The sequence below is a fragment of the Herpailurus yagouaroundi genome, unplaced genomic scaffold (genome assembly GCF_014898765.1).
Source record: "Herpailurus yagouaroundi ecotype Mexico unplaced genomic scaffold, PumYag 77, whole genome shotgun sequence".
Taxonomy (NCBI): Eukaryota; Metazoa; Chordata; class Mammalia; order Carnivora; family Felidae; genus Herpailurus; species Herpailurus yagouaroundi.
Genome location: NW_024412388.1, coordinates 72067831 through 72088759, shown reverse-complemented (window position 1 = coordinate 72088759; position 20929 = coordinate 72067831). Strand labels below are relative to the sequence as shown.

Below are 20929 nucleotides of genomic sequence, written 5' to 3'. Positions count from 1 at the left end.
TTATTTGTGATTTCTGTACTTCTCTCCTTACTGATAGAAACTTGTCTTTGCACTCTGTTGAATCATGCTCCTTTAGCGCTCTGCCCTGGTCTGAATGCTTAGTGCTGAGTCACAGAGCTGACTGTGTTCCCATTTGCAGGAAAGTGAAAGAGCACGGAGGAGCACACATGGCATGTTTTAGGGCTAACCTGGAAGTAGCTCACTTCACTTAAGTTCACATTCCATTGCGAGAACTTAGTCATGTGGCCAGCCTGGCTGCAAGGAGGCGGGGAATGGAGTTCTTTCCAACTGGAAAACGACTTAGCAGTCTGAGCCATAGAACATAAGCTAAATGCTGATACAACAATAATCATCATCATCATCATCATCATCATCATCATCATCATGGGCTCCTGGTGGCTCAGTCGGTTGAGCAACCAACTGTTGATTCTGGCTCAGATCATGATACCAGGGTTCTGGGATCAAGCCCACATCAGGCTCTGCACTGAGCATAGAGCTTGCTTGAGATTCATTCTCTCTCTCTCTCTCTCTCTCTCTCTCTCTCTCTGTCTCTCTCTCAAATGAGAAATTTAAAAAAATGAAATAAAGTCATGAGAGCAGTCTCAGGGCAGTATACACTTATGGGCAAAGGGGCTAGAAGAATGAGTCTAGTGTCCTACCACACAGAACAGGACTTCTTAGAAATGGAATCTAGGGTCCAGCCAGTCCTTCTTTGCAGCCTGAGGGTCAGAGCCCTGCTGTATGGTAAGGTTAATACGGGGAAGTTCGCTGGAGAAGAGGCTGAGAACCATTCTCTGGGGGAAGCCCAGCCAGCATAGACTCAGGTTTGCAGCCGAGTTAGAATCCCCAAGGCTATATCCCAAGTGCTGGAGCAGGAGCAAGTTGAGAGCCCAGAACACTGCAGTAGTTGGGACCCAGTGGGGCATCAGGGAAAAGGTGGCCCCGCTAGTCTACCCTGAGCCTCAGCAAAACATCCAAGAAAGAGAACATACAAGGGCCTGGCCAGTGTGAGTGGGACAAAGTCTGTCTGATTACAAACCTCTCTGCCAACTTCTGTGTGCTGCACCGCGGACAACTTGTGAGGCCTGAGACCACCATCATTCTGTCTCCCGGCACTAAAAACCTGCTGTTTAAACTTGCAGCCGTAGTTTTCACTGTGGTCCCGTTATCTCCAAGAGCTGAAAGGAAGATGAGAGTTCCAACCTACATACGTGCTGTCTTCATGCCAACTTTCTTCTTGTTTATCTTGAAGGCAGTTTGGGAGCTTAGAATGAGACTGTGTGAGAGGTGTCGGGGCTTGAGATTGTTGTTCAGGAGTCATCCACATAGAGAAGATCATTTAAGTAGTAGTAGTTCGGGCGGAAGAAAGTTTAAAGGGAAGAGAAGGGGAGGCTGAGAACAAGTCTAGGAGTACGTATACTGCAGGACTGATGGGAAAACGGGGCAGCGATACAGAGGGCTAGGAGAAAACACCAGGAAAGAATGGGGTCACAGAGGCTCAGGTGGGGAGTATCAAGAAGGGGATGACTATTTGTCAACTTCCACAGTGGACCAGAGGGAAAGAGGATGGGAAGGAGAGGATTGGGGAGTTAGTAAAACTGAACACATTTTTATTTTGTGCTGATTATAAGCAAATACTGGTTTGCGTCTCGAAGAACAGGGAGGCAGGATACCAGCTCTGCTCCCAACAGGTTTGGAAGTGACGTTAAGACAAATAAATTGTAATGAAGTGTGTTGAATGCCATCGAAGAGGTACCTAGTATTTCTCCGCTAAATTTCTTGGGAGAATACCTGTACTTTCTTTTCACTCCTGTATCTCCCGAGCATTAGTCAACACAATGTGATCAAGTTTCCACCTCCTCTGCTTCCCACCAGCTGACTGAAACTGACCAACCCATGAGCCAAACATGTATCTGCTCCATGCCCCTGTATTGTGCGTCCGGTGCGCAAATTTAAGTAAGAAACTGTTGCAGCCCTTGAGAAGCTCACTGTCTGGTGGGAAAGGCTCACTCTGGGGTAGAGGACACGCCTACAGTGTGACCCCAGGAGTCCTTCCCAACAGTGGCTAAAAGGAGTCAGAATCTAGCGAATAAAAAGTCAGTTCAGGAAAATCAGTCTGTATGTGTAGGAAAGTTCCAGTAGTATGGATTTGTCTTAGGTTCCGGAAGCAAGGATTGCTTCTCATCTCCCCCAGCCGTGTTTGTGTTCGTATTGGAGGGAGCAGGTGGAAGAGCGAGAGAGAGGAGAAGAATTCTAGAATAGGGACGACTCTCAGTGCTTTTGAGCCTCCAAGCTTCTGTGCCTCGTCAGGGACTATGTTAGGCTGGTGTCTCCAGAGTCTAAAGATCATCAGGAGCGCCTGGTGGTTCAGTCGGTTAAGTGCCCAATTTTGGGTCAGGTCATGGTCTCCCAGTTTATGAGTTCGAGCCCTGCATCAGGCTGTGAGCTGACAGCCCGGAGCCTGGAGCCTGCTTGGAATTCTGTGTGTCTCTCTTCCCTCCCCTGCTTGTGCCACCTCTCTGTTCTCTCTTTCTCTCTCTCAAAACTGAATACACGTAAAGATCGTCTACCAGTGTAGCATTTCCACCAAGGCTGCAGGCCATAGAGATTCTGGGAGAGCAGCACTTCCCCAGGGTTCCCCGCAGCTGGCCCTGCCACTGGGGGATGGATCGGTGGTGCCCACCCATGTGTCACCCTTGTCGTATGTCTGCATTGCCTTTGCCTCACATCAGGCAGCAGTGCCCCCTTGGCTCAGGTTGTCATTACCCTCCCCTGCCCTCTACTGATTGTAAGGGAAAGTCTACTGATCCCCTTCCCTGCAGCATCTGGTTTCAAACCTGGCTAATCCTTAGCCCAACTTCACACTGATCCATGCCATCTATTTCCATGGTGTGTAAGACCAGCAACACAGGTAGAGCTGGGCCGGGTCCTGGATTACACTGAAGGACATCGGTGAGGTAGACTCCAGAATGCAGGGATCCACTGGAATCCAGTGCCATCACCTGTGTTTTTTATAACCCCTATTGCCGTGGGTAAATCACTCGTTTATTAAGTCCCTATGCGTGGAGAAACTTAGTAGGGTTCTGGTGCATGTAATGGGACACTGAGGGCATCAAAAGAGTTGTGATGCTGGTCCATGCCCTCGGAAATATGATTTATCCCTCTTTCCTTCTCTGGGAGTTGTTTGTTGGATTCACAATGTTAAGAAATGTTAATATTACTAAATATTACTAAAAGATTTAAGAAGCTCCATAACATATTAAAAGCTTGAAAATAACCTGTTTTTGTCATGCTACAGTGTACTTTAAATGACATCTGTATCATCAGCGTTCCACAAGAAACAGATGATACGGTCACACTGGTAATTGGAACAGGGGAAACGGTCACTTGGTAACTGGCAGAGGGCAGAGTTCACGGAAACCAACAAGAGATGGTGCGGTGCCAACCGAGAGCTGGAAGCAGCAAGGAGCAGTCAAGGCTCCTCAACCTGAAAGCCAAGGGGAGGGGGAGGCTGCCTGACAGCAGCTAACCAGGCCAGTCCACGGCAGCCCGGCGGGGAAGGAGCAGGGACCGTCAGTGTCTCAGCTCTGCCTTCTCCCGCCTCACAGCCTCACAGTCTCTTGCTGTGCCTCTTCGTTGGCTGGAGCTGGAGGGCAGGGGAGCTGCTGATGGAGTCCTGCAGGGTAAAGAGCACAAGGAGAAGGCTGGAGCGGGGGTTAGGGGGGCCCACGGTTGAGATCAGGCATATCGCCCAGATGCTTTTTGTATGCATTTCCATGACCAGCCACCTTTGTGCTCTAACTACCAGACAGGCCCTGCGGGGTGGGAGAGGGAGGCAGGATGGGGAGGGCTGTGAAATTCCCACTTGAGTGACGAGTGCTGCTCCCTGACCAGGGCGTAGAATCCCTGCAGGAGACCCTCTGGCTTATTGGTTTAGCAGTAGTGGTGCTCTCTTTTAGAACCTCCGAAGCTTTGGGGCACCTGGTGGCTCAGTCGGTTAAGTGTCCAACTTTGGCTCAGGTCATGATGTTGGGGCTCATGAGTTTGAGCTCTGTGTCGGGATCTGTGCTGACAGCTCAGAGCCTGGAGCCTGCTTCGGATTCTGTCTCTCTCTCTCTCTCTCTCTCTCTGCCCCTAGCCCGCCTGCACTCTCTCTCAAAAATAAACATTAAAAAAAAAGAAAAAAGAACCTCTGAAGCCTTGATTAAAACAACTGTTACCTACTATAGCCACATGCTTTGAAAATATGATTTTCGGGGCGCCTGGGTGGCGCAGTCAGTTAAGCGTCCGACTTCAGCCAGGTCGCGATCTCGCGGTCCGGGAGTTCGAGCCCCGCGTCTGGCTCTGGGCTGATGGCTCGGAGCCTGGAGCCTGTTTCCGATTCTGTGTCTCCCTCTCTCTCTGCCCCTCCCCCGTTCATGCTCTGTCTCTCTCTGTCCCAAAAATAAATAAAAAACGTTGAAAAAAAAATTAAAAAAGAAAAAAGAAAATATGATTTTCCTTTCTATACAGAGTTTTAGAATTCAGTCAGGCACTAACCTGGGCTGGCGTCATCTCCAGAAGCACAGAGGGGCCACACTGCAGATCGCTATGGACCCATCGCTGGTGACAGTGGGGGAGTATTTGGAACAAACTGTATAAAGCAAGAGACTCTTGAAGATCCATTTTAGGACTGGAGGCAAGGGACAGGGCCATGCAAAGGAGTGAGCAAGGGAATGCAGTATTGCAGTTAGGTTGAGACAAATGGTTTGGACCAAAATTTTGTCTGTTGTGGGTTTTACATCTAAACAAACCTAATCACCTTCTTCTCCTTCTCCTTCTCCTTCTTCTTTTAACATCTTTTTATTATTGAGAGACAGAGACACAGAGCGTGGTCAGGGGAGGGGTAGAGAGAGGGAGAGACATAGAATCCGAAGCAGGCTCCAGGCTCTGAGCTGTCAGCACAGATCCCGACACGGGGCTCAAACTCACGAACTGCGAGATCATGACCTGAGCCAAAGTCGATAGCTTAACCAACTGAGCCACCCAGGCGCCCCTCAGAAACCTAATTTTCTTCTTGTGGAAAGTCTTTGCTATAAGCAGGAACATTGAAGTTTCTCAAAATATATTTTCACAGTGACAGAGTTCTTTGTACAAGATACTTCTTTTAGCTATAAATGTCTACACTTTAAATTATGGCACTTTCCTCCTCCAAACAGTAAAGCATGTGATTACATAACGGTCTAAGGATTATTTGCTGTGTGATAGAACATGTTCATTGTGTGTGAACATTCATTTTAAGCATTATGCTTAGCGTCTTTACTTTTGAGAGGGTCAGAGGACAAAGTGTCTGTCATCTTTCTAGCCTCGTGGATTAGATGGCACTAAAATTGCATAATAGATAAAGCAAACACAATGAAACATTCACATTCTATTTGGGCAAGTTAAGTCAGGGAATCTGCTGATCACATAAAACCCACGTGTCACTTCTTTGGTTTAGTTCTGCATGTTTTGCTTTCCTGTTTAATCGAGAGGTTTAAGACAGACTTCAGTCATCATCGACATCTGGGGAACAATACATTCACTCACGGTTGTTTAGTAAACAAGTCGTAGATAGAAGCACTGTGTGTATACCGTGGCCTCTTACGAATCCGCCCACTCGATGGGGAGAGAGAGCAGGGGTCGAACCAGCTGCCATGCAGCAGACGGTCCTCCTTACCTAAAGGGCTCAGAAGCGTGCAGTGGCAGAGGGACATGTTTATTCTGCCAGGCTCCAGCTGCAGCTCTCCCCCGCAGGTCACCACCGCTGGGCCGAGCACGACCGACCGGAGCCACGGAAGTTTGTCATTTCCCAAATGCACCCCGCGTGTGTCTGCCCCTCCTCTGTGTGGCCACTGCCTGGGAACTTTACCACCAGTAGAGGCACTGGGTGCATTGTGGAGGCCTTGTTGTGTGGAGACAGAGGGTCTAAATCAGAACAATTTTGTATGCCCGACTTTACTATTCCTTCTTAAGAGATACTCAGTCACAGACAGTATCCATTTAAATTGAATCTCAAACAAATTGCTTCTCCTCTGTGTGTTTTACCCTAACAGAGTACAGCAACTGTTGAAACGTGAGCTTTATTTATCTTGAAATGACTGTAGTGAGGTTGATAACTTCCTCTCCTCTCTTTTTTAAAATCTATTTTATTTTTTAAATGTGAGTGTTTTAATTTTTTTTAATGTTTGCTTTTGAGAGAGAGAGAGAGAGAGAGAGCATAAGCGAGGGAGGGGCAGAGAGAGAGAGAGGGAAACACAGATTCTGAAACAGGCTCCAGGCTCTGAGCTGTCAGCGCAGAGCCTGACGTTGGGCTTGAACTCATGGACCGTGAGATCATGACCTGAACTGAAGTTGGGTGCTTAACTGACTGAACTACCCGGGCAGGTTCCCTTTTTTGTATTTACAGAAACATTGAGCAGATAGTATAGAGTCCCCTTGTTATACTTCTATTCCCACACACCGTTCTTTCTATTATTTGCATCTCGTCAATGTGGTACATTTGTTATAATTAGTGAACCGATATGGATATAGCATTATCACCTAAGTCCGTATTTTATTCAGATTTTCTTCGTTTTTACCCTAATGTCCCTTTTCCATTCTAGGATCCAAGACACGTATTGTATTTAGATGTTATGTCTCCTTATGTCTTCACTGTGACAGTTTCTCAGATTCTCCTTATTTTTCTTGACCTTGACAGTTTTTGAGGAGTCCTGATCAGGAATTTTGCAGAATGTCACCCAATTGGGATTTGTCTGAGAGTTTTCTCGTGATGAGACTGTAGTTGTGGGTTTGGGGAACAGTAGAGTGCCATTCTTAACATATATCAAGATTACAGATTGGCAACATCACTTATCACTGTGGCTGTTGACCTTGATCACCTCCGTAAAGTCATTTGTCAAGCTTCTCCACTGAAAAGTGATTCACCCCTCCCCACCCCCTGCCCTTTCCCTGCTGTCCTCTGGGAGGAGTTATGTTCCCCTCTTTTAGAGTAGAATGTCTGTATAATTTATTTGGAATTCTTCTGCATGGGAAATTTATCTCCTCTTTTTCATTTGTTATTCAGTCATTTACTCACATCAGTATGCATTAAGAGTGTTTATTTTATACACTGGTTTATAGTCCAATGCTGTTTTGTTTTGTTGCTCAAATTGTTCTAGCTTTGGCCCCTGGGTTGCCCTCTCTTTTGAAGTTATGTTCAAAGAGGAGTCATAGTTTCTGATATCCATACACACAAGGGAGAGGTCTCAATTGTGGGACTGCCCTTCAGACCACCCTGTTCAAGGGTGGTGAACTCTACTCCTCACACCTCTCAACCACTGGGGCTTGGAGCCAAGTCCATGGAGAAAATGAGAGAGTTGTGAGATCCAAATTAGAGGGTACACAGAAGAAGAAAGTAATAACGCTCGGATTGGGTAAACAGTTACGGGCACACGGACATGTATGCACAAGGATTGCATTTAGTTCTACGTTTAACAAGTGTTTTACTGAGTGCCTACTGTGTGCTGGGCGCTGTTCCAGGTACTGGGGATGACACACCCTAACAACACAATGTCCTTGACTTCCTTCTCATGAGAGGTAGACCATAACCCCAGTAGATGGTGACAGGTAGTCAGAAATGCTGCAAAGAAGAATGAGGCAGGACAGGGGGCGAAAGCTCAGCAGGGTGGCGTGAGGTGCTCCTTTAGAGAGTGGCAGAGGAGGGCTGTCTGATGCAGTGACATTTGAGCAGGAATGAAGTGGGGAAGAGGCTTCTGGGCAGAGGGAATAGCAAAGTCCAAAGGCTTTGAAACTAATGGCTAAAATGAACCTCAGGGATCACATGTGGACTTAAATCTCCCATGCTATCCTGATTTTACTATTAACATGAATTATTAAAAAGAATTCAGTGAGCAAACGTGATTGCTTATGCAGAAGTGGTCTCGTTTCTGGCCATTAGCACAGCAACTGACCTAACCTCCAACTCCCATCTGGCTGGGGTTTCCAGAGGGGAGCGGACTATTCCACATTTGCAGGCCTCAGGAAAAGGAAGTGTGCACAGCACCCACTGACCTCGTTCAGGATGCCCCCTGTTGTGTCCTAGGAGGAAGGGGGAGCATCATTGAAAGCCAGCTAAAAGGCCAGCAGCACCGTGTCTTATGAGATGTAGCCAGAAATAAAAGCTGCTTGAGTGGTTTTCAAATGTCTTAATTTTCATAATTGTTTCCACATTATGGGCTAGCTGAACATTTTTTCAGAGAATCAAGTTTGGGAGAGTCTAAATGAAAGCTTTGCTCATGAAGTTTTCATTTGGATTCCACATATAGACTTCCTAAGCCATCATTTTATGAAGTCTTAAATTACTGAAGTTTGAAGTTGTGGTAATAGCTCCAAAGTTTAACATCTTTTGTTTGGGGGGTCGGAACTAGCCAAATCCTCTAAACCTTTGGTATAAAAGAGAAGAAGAAAAGGGGGGGGGGGGGAAAAAAAAAAAAGCAGCTGGGGATTTGGCAGAATTAAAGCTTCGCAACATTAGTCTTGAAATTGACCATGTTGTGTGGCCCACTTCCCATAAAATTTGAAAACAAATTTTCAGAAAAGTGCCTTTTCTGTGCTTCTCAGGGCTGTTAAAGCAAAACAAAGAAACCCAGGCTATTTATAACGCCTAGATTTTTTTTTATGGTACAGGACGGTCTTTGAATGTGTCTTGATTGGATCATTCTGTTTTGGTAATTCTGTAGTGATTGTAAGTGTGACTGTAGTTGTTGCGTGTTTTGTTTGCCCGTGGAGACAAAGTGGAGTGGCGTCCATAGGCATGCGGGCCTGGGAACACAGCTGCCTGAACAGAATCCAGGGTTGTCTCTTACTAGTTGTGTGACCTTAGGGAAGGGCGCTTGAGTTTCCTCACCTGCCAGATGGATGTGATAGTATGGGCGTCACTGTTGGGAGGATTAAATGAGATGACCCACCAGGCACAAAGTAATCACTCAAATATTAGCAGTTAGGAATAGTAGTAATGACGTGGACATAGGAAGTTAACTAACCCAAGAACAGAGGTAGGTAGTTCTCTAATGGACATATTTAGTGCATGATACGGAGGTCAGCAATGGTGTTTGACCCTTTCGTGTTAGTGGGAGAAGAGAGAGTGTAGGACCGAGATTTATTCGTTCCTCCCACAAATGCTGATGCCACAGATGTGGTCGGAATTGGCAAGATCCCTGTTCTCCTGGAGCAGAACAGTCCAGTGGTGGGAAATGGACCATAAATGATGCATGGACACGGAAGAAAATATGTAACAAATGATAGATGCCGTGGTGAAGATAAAACAGGGCTCTGTGGTTACTTTGGAGTTTTCGGAGAAGGTGTCTCTGCGGAGGAGATGTTTAGGCCCGGATCACAGAATCCTATTTTAAGCGTTTGAGAGAGTTCAAGAGATAATAAATTGATCATTTGTTATGAGCTCATTAAATTTTTTGGTAATTTCCAACTAAGAAAATATGATGATCTGTCATTAGTATGTACTAGGGACCATCAATAAGCTTGCAGCATATGATGGGGGGAGGAAAAAAAATCAAAAGCACTAATTCACAAAACTTCCAGTTATTCAATTAAAAAAAATTTTTTAATATGTTTTATTTATTTTTGAGACAGAAAGTGACAGAGCATGAGCAGGGGAGGGGCAGAGAAAGAGGGAGACACAGAATCCGAAGCAAGCCCCAGGCTCTGAGCTGTCAGCACAGAGCTGGATGCGGGGCTTGAACTCACAAATCACGAGATCATGACCTGAGCCGAAATCAGATGCTTAACCAATTGAGCCACCCAGGCACCCCTTCTAGTTATTCATTTTTGAAGCTCTGGGGTGATTTCATTAGGAAACGTTTTACAGGAGAGCTGGGGAAAGGGATGTCCTGATTTGATTAGTTGTCAATGTCTGAGGTTTTACGGTTATATGACATTTGAGGCAGGAAACCATTTTATTTTCATTATCACTGAAAAACTCTCAAGTGTGCTGTGCTGGTGAGAGTAGCAATAATGAACATAGCGAATCCTTGAGGCTTTTCCTTTGAACGTGAATTTTGATTTTTCACAGCCATATTTGTCAAAGAAAGGTAGGATACATTAAGTGGAATGTATGGTCCCAAGGCAGAATTAAACTAGCATTTAAAAGTCTCTTTACTTACTTATTACAGAAAATGTAGACCAGAGAAAAAACTGGGAAGAATTTTTTCTAAGTGTTTATTTTTGAGAGAGAGTGCTGGCAGGGGAGACAGAAAGAGAGGAGGACAGAGGATCTGAAGCAGGCGCTGCACTGACAGCAGAGAGCCCCATGTGGGGCTCGAACTCACTAACGGTGAGATCATGACCTGAGTCAAAGTCGGACACTTAACCAACTGAGCCACCCAGGAACCCCAGGAAAGAAATTTTTTAAATGATCCCCGATTCTACCATCCTTAATGAACTATTTGCACTTTGAGATTTTTTTCCTTCTATTTTTCTGTATCTTTAAAGGATAACTCAAGAAATATATGTGTGTAAAGTTTGAGAAATGTAGATGTGTACATTTTTCTGTAGTGGGCTTTTAAAATGAATAAATCTTTTTATTTCCAGAAAAAGAAAAAAAATGAAATGTATGTGTGTGCATATATATGAATATATATGTATGCGTATGCATACATACTTATATAATTATTTAAATTTAAGATGATGGCATGTGTGTGCTTTTTCTCATGGTAAATACAGCTTCATGGTAAATACAATTTTCAGTGGCTGTACAATATTCCATCCTAGGGAATCTTTTTCATAGTTTCCCTGTGTGAACTTTATTTGCTCTCATTGTTGGTTTCTCCCAAAAGTAGGGTTTGAGGCTGGGAGGTAGGGAGCTGTTTGGTGAGAGTTCTGGTTAACCATGTTTTTTTCTGTGGTTTCTCCCTCAACGTGGTAAGACAAAACTACTTCTCAGTCTCAGGACGATTTTTGTTGAAATATGTTCTAAGAATGTGCCATTTGGGGTTTGATGGAAGGAAAGTTGAATTTGAAGATTTTTCAAGTAAAAATCATTGAGGTTTTAGGGTATCATATAATTACAAATTCCACCATATTTATGAACCAAAACTAAAATGTTAAGACCCCTTCAAGAGGAAATTCAGGAAATTAAAGTGTTCTTGGTGGTATCTTTATCCCAGTGTCTTTCTGACCTATTAATTGATATTGCTGATGAGTTAGTCAAGGATAACATAACTTTTAAATTAGAAGTGTGTTTCTCTTGGGGCACCTGGATGGCTCAGTTGGTTAAGCATCTGACTTGGGCTCAGGTCATGATCTTGTGGCTCCTGAGTTCGAGTTCCACATCAGGCTCTGTGCTAACAGCTCAGAGCCTGGAACCTGCTTCGGATTCTGTCTCCCTCACCTTCTGCCACTCCTCCACTCATGCTCCGTCTCTCTCTCTCTCTCTCTCTCTCTCTCTCTCTCTCTCTCTCTCAAAAATAAAGAAACATTTAAAAAATTATATATATATATAAATAAATGTTTCTCTTAGCTATCTAGAGTATATAGCAAAATAAAGTACATAAGTTATTTTTTATTAGTGAAAGAACACATAATAATTGCACCATTAAGATTCTTCATGTTCTTGAATGGTTTGTCTTGAATTTCCATATACTTTTAATACTGTTGAAAGCTGAGTTTTCTCCTTGAATATTTGAATTGAATTACACTAGATTAGTGTCTTCAACTCTCATATGCAACTGGTGGGATTAGAAATACGATGAGTTTGACAATATTTATCAGAAACCTTTAAATAAACTTATACCCTTTACTTCATGAAGTTGAAATCTGTGGATGAATCCTAAGCAATCCTCTTGGGCAAACTGCCTGTTGGTGGTGGGTCAGTTGGGCTGCTTCCATCCAGAGGGGACCTTCAACCCCGACTGTGGGGTTGCCTTTATAAAATAAATAAACAAGGGTTTGGTCCTTTTCTTTAAAGAAAGAAATCCTAAGCAAATAGTTGGCCAAGTATGTACAGATTAATGTACAAAAGTGCAGCCTTGCTCATAGAGGCTAAATATTACAGACAACTGAAATGTCCAACATGTAGGGATTAGTTAAATAAAGTGTGTCATGTTCATACACTGGAACCTTCTGAAGCTATTAAAATTATATATTTTTAATTGGGGAAAATTACCATGATACAGCATAGGTATGTTGGCCTGTTGATGGAGTTGTCTGCTCTTGGCAGTTAAACGTTGGTGAATGTCTGCCAAAGAGAGTAGTTTTTCTTTTGTGATTAAAATTGAGTCCCCTTTCCTTGTAATTGAAAGACACTAGAACCATTTGCCTCTTGAGACCATTGCCAGTTTGTTTATTTTAAGCATATAAAATGATATTTTACTTCGTATTTACTATGACAGAGAAGTAGGTACCTAACTCATGTTAAAGTATCATTACACCATTAAAATATGAATTAAAAAGGAAACCCAGGGGGGGTGCCTGAGTGTCTCAGTTGGTTAAGTGTCTGACTCTTGATTTCTGCTCAAGTCATGTTCTCACAGTTGTAAGATTGAGCCCTGTGTCAGGCTCTGCGCTGAGCATGGAATTCTCTACCCCCCCCCGCCCCTCCCCCCTTCAAAATAAATAAATAAATAAAAACTAAAAACAAAAAAAGACGGTCTAAGATATATTTCTATTTTGTGCCATTTCAAATTGATATCTGCTCTGCTTATCCTTATTCTGGATATGGTATTGGATTACAGCATTTATAAGAATCTTAAAAGCTAGGGATTTCTGTCAAGCTCGTACTGTTAGAGCCACATCATTCACACCAGTGGACTGCTAGTGCCTGGACCTACTGGATCTCTGGTTTTCCAGCTAATAAATTGCAGCCTCAGTCCTTGAAAGGGAGCCCATAGTCATCGTAGCTCTCGGTTTCCTGGCTTTCAACTCCAGCTTCCTTTGATGGGACCCTTCATGGCTGTGGCCAGACCACTGTGAGGCAGAACACCTGTTCTCTCTCCACCAAGCATAGATGGATAGGGATCCTTAGGCTCCTCTCAACCCCTCCTTGGCCAGAATCCCTTAGTTTTGGTGTCCAAGAGATCTTGTCCTGAGATCAGCGTCTTCTCTGCCTGCCTGATGCCCCAGTTTGGGGCCTACTTTCAGACATATGTCCTGAGGACTCACCCTCACTTGGCAGGTATGTTCTTACATCCTTGGAAGTCTGCCTAACCTCCAGAGCTCACACCACCCGCTGCGTTGAAAGCCCAGGGAAGGAAAGTGATTTAAACTGATTGAGTCTGAAAATCCAGTAAGCAGATCCCCACTGGTATAATTTGAATTAGGACAATAAGGAAGAAGTGAACAAAAAAAGTAAGGAGGAGTACTAAGAACAAAGTCTTCAGCCCTGCATCACATGCTTAATAAGTGAGTGTTGTTATTACAGCTTGAGACGAAAAGATGGCAAAAGGAGGATCAGGAGTAGAATCAGAAGTGGTACAAGACCGATCTCTTGGGGAGTCCATTTGGTCGTGTGAAGAGTATCTCAGTACTCATTATCTTGGTGAGAATGTGCCTGGCCTTACCAACTTGCCCTTGCCTAGTGAACAGAATCCATGAGTAAGGAATGAACTGGAAACCACCAGGAGAAAGGATTTACGTGCTGTGTTGTCGTTGTTACTGGTGCAGAGTGGATATTGCAGGGCTCAGAATATCTGATCTGTTGCTGATCCATGATCATTCATTCAACCAGCCAGCCATTCAGGAAATACCGGTCATGAGGGAGCCAGGACAGGTGGGTCTTGAGATTTTAATGGTGAACAAAACAGCCGTAGACCATCCCTCACTGAGCTTGGGACGTAGCCTGGGAAACAGACAACAATTACTAATGCAAGATAAATGTTGTGATAGGAGGTCAGGGGCCAGAGTCCTGGAGCAAGGGACATTTACACCGGGATCTGAAGGATTAACAGAAGTTGGCTAGAACACGGGGCTTAGCAGTGGCAATTGGTGGTTTAGCGATTGAATTTGCAAAGAGTGATGTTTGTTTCTTCTTTAAATTTCTTTCTAGGATGTTCGGTTCTTCTCCACAATGAATGAGTGTTACTATGATAAGCGGATGGACTTTTTTTATAATAGGAGCAACACAGACACTGCCGATGAGTGGACAGGAACGAAGCTTGTGATTGTTTTGTGTGTTGGAACATTTTTCTGCCTGTTTATTTTTTTTTCTAATTCTCTAGTCATCGCAGCAGTGATCAAAAACAGAAAGTTTCATTTCCCCTTCTACTACCTGTTGGCTAACCTAGCTGCTGCAGATTTCTTTGCTGGAATTGCCTATGTATTCCTGATGTTTAACACTGGCCCCGTTTCAAAAACTTTGACCGTCAACCGCTGGTTTCTCCGCCAGGGGCTCCTGGACACTAGCTTGACCGCCTCTCTGACCAATTTGTTGGTTATTGCTGTGGAGAGGCACATGTCAATCATGAGGATGCGGATCCACAGCAACCTGACGAAAAAGAGGGTGACGCTGCTCATTTTGTTTGTCTGGGCCATTGCCATCTTTATGGGGGCGGTCCCCACACTGGGCTGGAATTGCCTCTGTGACATCTCTGCCTGCTCTTCCCTGGCCCCCATTTACAGCAGGAGTTACCTCATTTTCTGGACTGTGTCCAACCTTGTGGCCTTCTTCATCATGGTTGTGGTGTACCTGAGAATCTACATGTATGTCAAGAGGAAAACCAACGTTTTGTCTCCACATACAAGTGGGTCCATCACCCGCCGAAGGACACCCATGAAGCTAATGAAGACGGTGATGACTGTCTTAGGTAAGAGGAACCAAGGGAGCCATTATTCCCATTCATTCAAATATTTATTGAGTGCCTAGTGTATACAAGGTGCTTGCTAAGTGAATGCAGTAGTGAACAAGAACAGTCATAAATCCCCAATGTGCTTGGTGTTTACACTATTGCAGGGGAAAACAAGTCAAGTATTGTAATGGGGACAAGGAAAATAATTTTGTAATACATTTTAATATAAATATATATTATATTATGATTTATATTAATTAATATATATTATATATTATATATACTTATATGACTTATTAATTAAATTAAATATATTATATATGTATATAATATATAATTATATATAATTAAATTATATTATATTTATAATTAAAAATTATTAAATAAGTTGATGAGTCTCATTGGGAAAAATAAAGCAGGGCAGGAAGATAAGGAGGCTAAGCAGGTCTAGTTTGCAGTTCTAGCTTCCGCTGAAGATGACTTTTGAGCAGACGTGAAGGTGGTGAGGAAGCGAGCTGTGTGTGTGTGTCTGGGGGAGGCCATCTGGGCAGGAGATGCAGTAAGGATAGGAACCTAGAACAGCAAGGAGGCCAGTGTGGCTGGAGTAGAGCAAGTGGGGAGAGTGGAAAGAGAGGAGGTCCGGGAGCTGATGAGAGGTGCTAGGGTCACTCAGATCACATAGGGCTGTGTAGTTATCATAAGGACTTTGGTTTTTCTGAGGGAGATGAGAAGCCATGGGAAGGTTTTGAACAAGGAGGTAACATGATTGGACCTGCATTTTAACGGTACCTCTTTAGATGCTGTTTTGCGAGGGGCAAGGGCAAAGGCAAGAAAATATAAGAGGGCAGGCATTTCAGTACTCACAGAGGTGATAGTGACAGGGCCGAGAGGGCAGTTGGGAGGTAGTGCCTTGTCAGATTCTGGATGTTTTGTAAAGATCGGGGTGACAGGATTTGCTGATGGATAAGGTGTGAAGCACGGTGACAGGAGGAGGGAGGGTGGGGCGTGTCATTGATTGAGATGCGGAGGCTGTGAAGGAGGAGGTTTGGGGGGAAGATCGGGAGTTTGGTTTTTAGAATCGTATTAGACATCCAAGTGAGTTATTGAATCAGGAGTTCAGGGATTAAGTCTGGACTGGAGATTCACTGAGAGTCATTGAGGGAAGAGATGGTATTTTAAACCAGAAGAGTGGATAAGCTCACCATAGTGGGGTGAATGTGGATGGCGAACATGCAGAAGAGGACCAAAGAACGAGCCTGGGGGCCCTCCAGTGTAGGGAGGGTGGGGAGGCAAGGAACAACCAACAAAAGAGCCCTCCAAGGAGTAGCCAGAAAACCCAGGAGAATATGGTGGCCTAGAAGCTGTGAGAACAGAGCCATCAAGGAAAGGGAGTATCTGCAATGTGAGTAGTCTTGTGAAGTAGAGTGAGATAAGGTCTTACTAGGCTTAGCTTAGCAAACTAGTAGTTTAAGAAAAAAAAAATTTTTTTTTAATGTTTATTTGAGAAAGAGAGAAAGAATGTGAGCAGGGGAGAGGCAGAGAGAGAAGGAGACACAGAATCCAAAGCAGGCTCCAGGCTCTGAGTGGTCAGCACAGAATCTGTTGTGGGACTTGAACTCACAAATCACGAGGTCATGACTTGAGCTAAGTTGGACACTTAACCGACTGAGCCACCCAGGAGCCCCAGCAAACCTAGTAGTTTTTAGGTGACTTTGAGAAGATCAAATCTGGTATAGCCTGATCAGAACAAAATGAATAAAGGGAGAAGAGGCTTTAGGACAGCAAATTTGAACAGCTCTGAGGACTTTGGCTTTGCACTGCGAGCCCTGTCCCTAGAAGAGGTGTTTGGGTGCAAAGAATTTTCCTTTTGTTTTGTTGTCAGTCTGGTCGGCTGCCCTGTCGTTCTAGGCCGGGTTACAGGTGGAACTGGTGCTGTGTGGGCTCACAGGCCTTGTCTTCTGTCAGAGAGGCCATTTCTCACCATGTGTGGTGGCTGCAGCAGCGAGGACTGTTGTTGAGAGACCCTGGAGAATGTTCCCGTCAAGTCCCAGTACAAAGGAATTATGAAATGAATTCTTGGGAAACAATTCATATTAGAGGATGTAGGGAATCTGTCGTATGGTATGGGAGGCATCGTGATACCTCTGGGTCCTGAAATTGCTAGTCAGATATGGAAGTCAGCAGATACATAGCGTGATGGTTAAAATGATTTCAAACTGAGGGTTTGTTTTCGTTAACAAGTATTTATATAGTACTTACTATGTGTTAAGCATTGTCCCAAGTGTGTTGTAGATACCATCCGGTTTAATCCTCATGGCGATCTTGTGATACAGGTGCCACTGTTATCCCCATTTACCAGATGGAGAAACTGAGCAGAGCTATATGCCCAAGGCCACTCAGCGATGGATAGTGTCACCAGCACTCACCGTATGGTTGGCCTTCAGAGCCCACATGTGTAACACTGTACTCTCCAGCCAGTTTTGATTTATTTGGACTTTTTACTGGTTTTCTCTTTATTCTGTCTTTTGCTTTCACCCCCTCATTCTTCATTTCACCCCTTGATAAGAATGTAGACTAAAAGTAAGAAAAGGAAGGAGTCACATTAATCGGTTTTTCCACCCTTGAACTAGATAGGGTATTGATGTTTTTGGTGAAGAGTGATGTTCAGTATTTGTTGGGATTGTCAGTGAATTCTGCTATCTTCCCTTCTGGATTTGCAAGCATCATTGTTTGTTTGGCCATTTGTCTTGAGAGGTTACCTGCCTGATTAAAGAGAAAGCTTTCTGTTTTCAGCTTATTATATATCATCTACAGTCTGTAATCCTAGGTGGGGAGAACAGGACTCTGTAGGATAGTGATGGTCACTAGCTTCAGGTTTGAATGTAACTTTGTCTGGAACGGTTATGGAAGGGTGAAATACAGGAGCTATGTAGTTTTGGCAGGTGTGGTGTTCGATAAGGGAAAAAAAACCAATAAACTGTGAAATTGCTAAGTAGGATAAGAGAAGTTGTGGCACTTAGATGGAACAATGTGGGGGAATTGGTTAATGGCGGGAAGACAGTTTGGTGGCGAGGACCTGGGGAAGTTCCTTAGTGGTGAGACAGAGGGATCTGGTGGAAGATGAGAAGTTTGGGGACAGAGGAAATGAAACTGAAGAGCTGGGTAGTATGAGGTTTTTAGACTTGGAGATCCTGATTTCTTTGGATTGCAGAAGATATGGTTTTAGCCACAACTCTGTCATTTCCTACAAGGGTGATACAAAGCATATTATTAGCTCACTTTTTCCTGGTTAAATTTCATCATGTGAGGTGGATTAGATGATCTTTAAATTCTTTGCAAGTTATAAATCCAATGATCTTGTTATAACAATAAGTGACCAAAGTCGACACAGAATTCAGTGGGTTGACTGTGTATCAAAGCACAGTCTTTTTCCTTGAAAGCATCTATCATAGTATCTCCTCAGGGAGGAAGATACATGTAAGAATTCAGTTGCCTAACGCAAGCGTCTCCCAAATAATAGCATCTCTGAAAAATCAGCAGTGGTAGCATCTATCATCACTGTAGTCACTGGTTCTATGTATGTGCAAATTAGTAGCTTACTACTTATTTCTGTGATGATTATCTGATTTAATCATTTGGACTTTTCTGCTTGCATTGATATATATGTTGTGGGAAAGATTAATATAAGATTGGAGTTTCTTTTCAATATACCCTCTTTTAAACATTACAAAGTCAGTCAATTAATATATATTAACTGTCTGTTGAACAGCATCTAAAAGGCAAAGAGTTGCATGAATTCAGTGAGCTGAATCTCATTTCAGAGAAGGGAGATGGGATGGACAGGTGGAGTTTGGGGACGGCTTCTCGGAGGGCTTGGGATGTGATCTGGAAGGATGGGTGGGATTTGAGTGGGCAAGGGATTTTAAGTAAGAGAAGTAACAAAATCAAAAGGACAATAGAAACATCTAAAGCTTGAGTAGTGCCACAAGGAAGGCCTGGTGGAACACTGATGCATGTTGCGGTACAACAGAAAATAGCTCAACCGTGAGTCAGGAAATTTAGTTGGCCATCCTCTTTGGAAGGAGAGAGGTAGACCAGATGACCTTTGTGTGTCTTTCCAGCTTTAATTTAGTATTTTGGTTGCATACAAAGCATACAGAGCTGGTTAGGGAGCAGATTTTTTTTCCTTGTTGAGGAATGTGATGATAGTGTGAATTTTAAATCTGTATATGGGTGGAAAGGCATCTAGGCATTGTGTGCCCATTTTAGCAGCCCGGAGGCAGAATGCTTGCTCATTTCAGGGTCATAATGTGTGATGAGCCCTTTACATGAAAGAAGTTGCTTATTGAATGTTCTCATGGAAAAGACATTGCGGACACATGATCCCTGCTTTCCACAGGGCACCAAGGCCTTGCCTAAGAGAGGGTCATGTATTTTGAAATCCTACTTGTTAACAAGGCTCATTGGCTGTGGCAACCAAACAAATGCACAAGAAGCCCCCCGTGAAAACCTCTCATTTATTGTCAGACAATACGCCATGTGAACTGTGAATACAAGGATGTTACGTTTCCTGGGAAATGGGCTGGATTTTCTTCTATTTTGCAAAGTCTTAAAAAGTAAAAAGGAAAGAAGTCTGAGGGTATTGTGAACCATACTTTTGAAATCTTCCATTAGCCTTGTCTCTTAGGGTGGTGTTTTTCAAACCTCAGGTTGTGTCCTGTAATGAAATCAATTAGGAGATTGTAACTAATACTTTTTGTGTGTGTACAGGATTGTAATATAAAACGTATTTTCTTTTTTTTTAAGTTTATTTATTTTTGAGAGAAAGAGAGCACAAGCAGGGTAGGGATGGGGAGAGAGGGAGAGAGAGAATCCCAAATTCCAGCTTTGTGCTGGCAGCACAGAGCCCAACACGGGCTTCGATCCCGTGAACCTTGAGATCATGACCTGAGCTGAAATCAAGAGTTGGATGCTTAACAGGCTGAGCCACCCAGGCACCCCTAGAATGTATTTCTTGACATGGGTTATGGTCAAGTCTGCTTGAAAAGCCATGGTCGAGGTTTCTTTTCCAGCCAATAATGACTGACATCTTTTAAAATATAAGAAACATGATGGGGGCAGCTGGGTGACTCAGTTGGTTAAGCCTCTGACTTTGGTTCAGGTCATGATCTCCCAGTTCGTGAGCTTGAGCCCCGTATCAGGCTCTGTGCTGATGGCTCAGAGCCTGAAGCCTGCTTGGGATTCTGTGTCTCCCTCTCTCTCTGCCCCTCCCATGCTCCCTCCCTCCTTCCCTCCCTCTCACTCTCTCTCTCTCTCTCTCTCTCTGTGAGTGTGTGTGTCTCAAAATTAAATAAACATTTAAAAATTAAAAAAAAAATACAAGAAACATTATGGCTAAAGGACCTTGAAAAAGGTTGTGGTAACTGAAACAAAGAGCTGCATGTTTTTCTTGTCATTTCTCCCTCCTACCTCTCCACTTAGGTCAGTGCTAAATTCCTCTTGCTTTCTCTCAGGGGAGAGAGGAAAGAGGCGAAGGTGGTAAAGAAACAGTGCTGGGGGGTCTCATGCTGGGAGGAAATAGGTGAAAATTCAGTCCATCATGAGCCTTGCTAGAGTACTAGTAATAAGCATACATGATGTTTCTGCAGCACTGTGTCTTTTTCAGGGATTTATTTATTTTTTTAATGTTTATTTATTCTGGAGAGAGAGCAAATGGGGGAGCGGAACAGAGAGAGGGAGAGAGAGGATCCAAGGCAGGCTCTGCACTGACAGCCGTGAGCCGATGTAGGGCTCAAACTCATGAACCTCGAGATCATGACCTGACACTCAACCAACTGAGCCACCCAAGGTGCCCCTTTTTCAGCATTTTAGTACATGTTCTCATTCAGTCTCAGGGAAATCCTACAAGATAAGTGGGGAAGATATTATTATTCTATTTTTCTGCCTCCCTTAGATATGCCTTATACTCAGCTATAATTATTTATGGGTTGGTTTGTTTGTTTGGGATCCTAAGCCTTGTGCATGGTGGAATACCTTCCCCCTTATTCTGTCTGGGAAGCTCCCTTTCATCTTGTAAGACTCAACTCAGGGGCCTGTCTTCTCTGAATCTTTCCCTGCCCTACCTAGGTAAGTCT

The 20929-nt window shown here is 43.9% G+C and overlaps 1 protein-coding gene across 5 annotated transcripts in view; it reads left to right on the top strand.

Annotated features, from left to right (window-relative positions):
- Nucleotides 1–20929, top strand: part of LPAR3 (lysophosphatidic acid receptor 3) — a 103900-nt gene that overhangs the window by 38778 nt on the left and 44193 nt on the right. For all 5 annotated transcript variants that reach the window (XM_040470818.1, XM_040470816.1, XM_040470815.1 and 2 more), the window contains one exon: nucleotides 14057–14813. In XM_040470818.1, coding sequence (XP_040326752.1) covers nucleotides 14078–14813 — 736 coding nt within the window. In that variant the 5' untranslated portion in view covers nucleotides 14057–14077. The remainder of the gene's footprint in view (nucleotides 1–14056; nucleotides 14814–20929) is intronic.